Source organism: Nycticebus coucang, chromosome 6 (genome assembly GCF_027406575.1).
Source record: "Nycticebus coucang isolate mNycCou1 chromosome 6, mNycCou1.pri, whole genome shotgun sequence".
Taxonomy (NCBI): Eukaryota; Metazoa; Chordata; class Mammalia; order Primates; family Lorisidae; genus Nycticebus; species Nycticebus coucang.
The window spans coordinates 91,175,014-91,179,390 of record NC_069785.1 but is presented as its reverse complement, the minus strand read 5'-3'; the positions used below and the strand labels follow the sequence as shown (position 1 = coordinate 91,179,390).

The window sequence follows — 4,377 nt, the reverse complement described above, 5'->3', positions numbered from 1 at the left end:
TCCGGCTGGGTTCGAACCCACCAGCCCTGGAGCACGTGCCCAGCACTGTAACCACTTAGCAACAGGTGCCTGCCATGTCCTTTTTTTTTTTAGAGACAGTGTCTCGCTCTGTTGCCCAGGTTAGAATGAAGTGCTCACTATAACTTTGAACTTCTGGGCTCAAGTGATCCTCCCACCTCAGCCTCCCTAGTAGCTGGGACTATAGGTGTGAGCCACCATGCCTGGCCAGCTTCTATTTTTTAATGGTTTGACTTTCTCATACCAGAAGCAGGGCTCAATTTCCCTTAATACAGTTAACAGTTCTCTACCTCCTCCTTGTTCTTTAACGTAGTTAATCCAGACATAGGCCTTATACAACCACCTCCTGGTGACTGCCTTGGTATGGAACATGCAGATACAACCTGCCTCACCCCAGTGACCCCACACTCCACAGATATGCTGCAGTGACCACCTCAGTCACAATGTGACCCGAGAAAGTTGCACCTGCCTGCCCCAAACCCATTAATTAGAACTCCCCTTAGAAAACCTGCTTGGGTGACATCTTAGACCCCAATAAAAGCTTTGGACACTGTCCAAGCTTTTTTTTTTTTTTTTGACAGTCTATGTTGCCCTTGGTAGAGTGAGGTGGCATCACAGCTCACAGCAACCTCCAACTCTTGGGCTTAAGCCAGTGGTTCTCAACCTTCCTAATGCTGTAACCCTTTAATACAGTTCCTCATGTTGTAGTGACCCCCACCCATAAAATAATTTTCGTTGCTACTTCCTGTGATTTTGCTACTGTTATGAATCGTAAGGTAAATGTCTGATATGCAGGATGGTCTTGGGCAACTCCTGTGAAACAATCATTTGATCCCCAAAGGGGTCATGACCCACAGGTTGAGAACCGCTGGCTTATTGCCTCAGCCTCCCAAGTAGGTGGGACTACATGCGCCCACCCACAACGCCTGGCTATTTTTTTGTTGTAGTTGTTACTGTTGTCTGGCAGACCCAGGCCGGGCTAAAATCTGCCAGCCCCAGTGTATGTGGCCAGTGATCTAGAGGCTGAGCTACAGGCTCTGAGCCAGCAGGTCCTCTTTCTTTGGCTAACAACCTGCTAGGTGAGCAGCCCTGCCCCTGTAGCCTTCCCATCAGCAATTAGCCATACCCTCTTCTTTGTATCTAATTACTCAGTAAATAAAGTTCAAAACACTACAGACACATAAGAGTTTTCTTTTTTTTTTTGTTTTGAGACAGAGTCTCAAGCTATCCCCCTGGGTAGAGTGCCATGGCATCATAGCTTACAGCAACCTCAAACTCTAGGACTCAAGTGATCCTCTTGCCAGTTTTTCTGTTTTTAGTAGAGACCAGGTCTCGATTTTTGCTCAGGCTGGTCTTGAACTTGTGAGATCAAACAATCCACCTGCCTCGGCCTCCCAGAGTGCTAGGATTACAGGTATAAGCCATCATGCCCAGCCTATACACAAAATCTAAAAGGGTTATAAAAAACAGTATTATGAAAGCATTAAGAATAAGACTTATGGTTGGCGCCTGTGGCTCAAGGAGTAGGGCACTGGCCCCATATACTGGAAGTGGCAGGTTCAAACCTGGCCCCAGGCAAAAACTGCAAAAAAAAAAAAAAAAAAAAATCAGACTTATCAAAAACATGTTTTGCAAACAAAGGTGATTTCCAAAATAGAAATTACTTGGTTTCATCATCATCATCTAAATATGGGCAGAATAAAAACATTTCCAAACATGAAAAATCCCTTAATTTTTACAACACTGCAATATTTGGGGCAATGACACTCCAAAATGAAAAGATTAAAGAAACAGGAAAACATAGGAGTAAACATATTTGAAGAGCAGATCTCAGTTCTTAGAATGGTCACAGCTATACAGGCCAAGTAGCTACTCCAGATAGGAAGGTGACACACAGGGTTGATGGACATAAAAGGAAAAAACTGTTAGAGAGTATCTACGGGTTGTGCATTTTTGAGTGTATGTAGGGAAAATACAACGCTCATTATCCACAAAAATAAGTCAGTGGTGTCAAATAATACAATGAAGCACAGAAAAATTTGATAAGAAATATGGAGGTAAAGAGAAGAATCCACTAAAAAGAGAGCCAATATGTGGTAAACATTACACTTAAATAACAATTTATACAAATTTAGGTGACTGGTCTAACTAAAAAAACAACTTATTGGCAATTTTAAAATATATATATTTTTAATTTTAAAATATTTTATTGGACATGTTAAGTAATATAATTCTCAAAAAATATTTTGTGTTAAAATGCAAAACAGGGCGGTGCCTGTGGATCAGTCGGTAAGGCGCCGGCCCCAGATACCGAGGGTGGCGGGTTCAAACCTGGCCCCGGCTGAACTGCAAACCAAAAAATAGCTGGGCATTGTGGCGGGTGCCTGTAGTCCCAGCTACTCAGGAGGCTGAGGCAAGAGAATCGCTTCAGCCCAGGAGTTGGAGGTTGCTGTGAGCTGTGATGCCATAGCACTCTACAGAGGGTGATAAAGTGAGACTCTGTCTCTACAAAAAAAAAAAATAAAATAAAATGCAAAACACCTGACAATTGATATTCAGATCTATGAAGGTGTTATTATGAACATGTGTTCACAGTTGCTAAAAGTGAAGAAGAAAATCTATTCTGGTTTTCAGTGGTAAAACTTAAAAAGATTCCAGAAATAAGATTAAAATTACTAGCCAAGCTATCCATAAAAATTGAACCAGGTTCATTATCTTTCATAATCTGATACTGAACAGATTTTAAGAGGTTCTGAATCTGTTCCAGTGTAGAAATAAGGCCAAACAGGTTCTGTGAAAGAATCATTAAAAGTATAGAGAACAGACCTGTCATTCATGTTGTAAAAGGAGACCTCACCCAAATCATAGTCCAGAAAAATTCCAATCCTACTGGGTCTTACCACCGGCAGGATGTGGGCTCTCTTCGGGCCTGATACTACATAGCCACTCCTCATGTATCGCCCAATTGCCCAGAATCCACCCAGAACTGATGGCTGTTCCTGCCAGTTCCTAACAACGTAGTCTTGACATATGCCCAGTATCCATTTAGGCTTCTTTCCCACATCTACCTCCCAGTAATGTCTGCCAGAACTAAATCTCTGAGAAGCCAGGACAGCAGGGCAAAGATCAAATCTCCTTGGGCTACAACTACTTTTTTGCTTCATTCTTCCATATCGCACAACTTTTCGATCCTCAGAGACAATAAGTTGAGGATGTGCAGTGTCAACATCTAGAATCACATCTGCTTGAAATGGCTTGATAATTCTGTATAAGCCAGAATACTGGGGAGGAAGGCTAAGGCCATGTTTCGTTAACCTAAATGAAAAGAGTTCAGGATATTTTAGCTTTTGATACCTGTGGTTGATACTCTTAATGTGTGTCAGTAATTCCAGGTCTGACTGCACACATTTGCCATTTATCTCCCTCAGAAGATGTTTTAGTGAGGAAACCTCATTTGAAAATGTTACAATGTTTTCATTTAGTTTTGCTAAAATGTCCATCTCTTCATCTTGCATCTGTTTAAGAATAGCCTCTTGTTCATCCTGTAAAAACAGTTTAATTTCCTCAAACTCAGAATTGATTTCTTCTTTCCTACATTCTACCTTCTTTTCCAGCTCCACTGCCTTGCTGCCTTGCAGAACAATCACTTTTTCAATTCGTTCTATATTAGTCTTCAGAGGCTCAATGCTACATTCTAGATTTTTTCTGTGGTAAGAGGCAGCTTTGCTAATGGAGCTAATGTAGTGCTTCTGATGTTTAGTGGAAAAACTGCACTGTGTACATAAGATCTCTAGATCCTTCACACAGAAAAGGGTCCGAAACTGGTTATGCTTTTCACACACAGCCTGCTCTTTCTGCCTCTTCCTCTTGCTCCTTCTGATCTGCAGTTGCTTAGCAATTTCAGTCAAATTACGGAGCTGAGGGTTCCTCCTGAAGTTCCCATATGGAAAGCAAAAACGGCAGACAGGACAGGGAAAGGCATCGTCTAGATCCTTCCAGGATATACTGAGGCAGGAGCGACAGAAGTTGTGCCCACAGTTGATGGTCACTGGGTCTTTCAAGTACTCCAGACAGATGGGACAGCTAGATTCCTCTTGGAGGTCCACCAGGGCTGTCTCAAATTCCATGGAGCTGTGAACAAAGGCAGTAGATAAGGTAAACTCCCTTGGCAAGGCCTGCCCCTGTAGAGCTCAATCCCAGTGAGAAGTGGGACCTTGCAAATCAACCAGGTTTCAGTTGCACTTTCCTGGCATGCTGAGGACACTCACTCACTTGTCTTCATTATCCCCTGATCCTTAACTTGGAGAACAATAATAATTCAAACTTGGGTGGCGCCTATGGCTCAAAGGAGTAGGGTAC

General features: G+C 42.5%; 1 protein-coding gene across 1 annotated transcript; it reads right to left on the bottom strand.

Annotated features, from left to right (window-relative positions):
• Nucleotides 1–2,724: 2,724 nt before the first annotated feature.
• On the bottom strand, nucleotides 2,725–4,147 carry TRIM60 (tripartite motif containing 60). Its single transcript, XM_053593196.1, has one exon. It carries the CDS (start codon nucleotides 4,143–4,145, stop codon nucleotides 2,730–2,732), a length of 1,416 nt encoding a protein of 471 aa, XP_053449171.1. The 5' UTR covers nucleotides 4,146–4,147; the 3' UTR covers nucleotides 2,725–2,729.
• Nucleotides 4,148–4,377: the final 230 nt, after the last annotated feature.

Excerpts from the sequence above, each read along its gene's own strand:
- TRIM60 (XM_053593196.1), bottom strand. The coding sequence starts at position 4,145 with ATGGAATTTGAGACAGCCCTGGTGGACCTCCAAGAGGAATCTAGCTGT.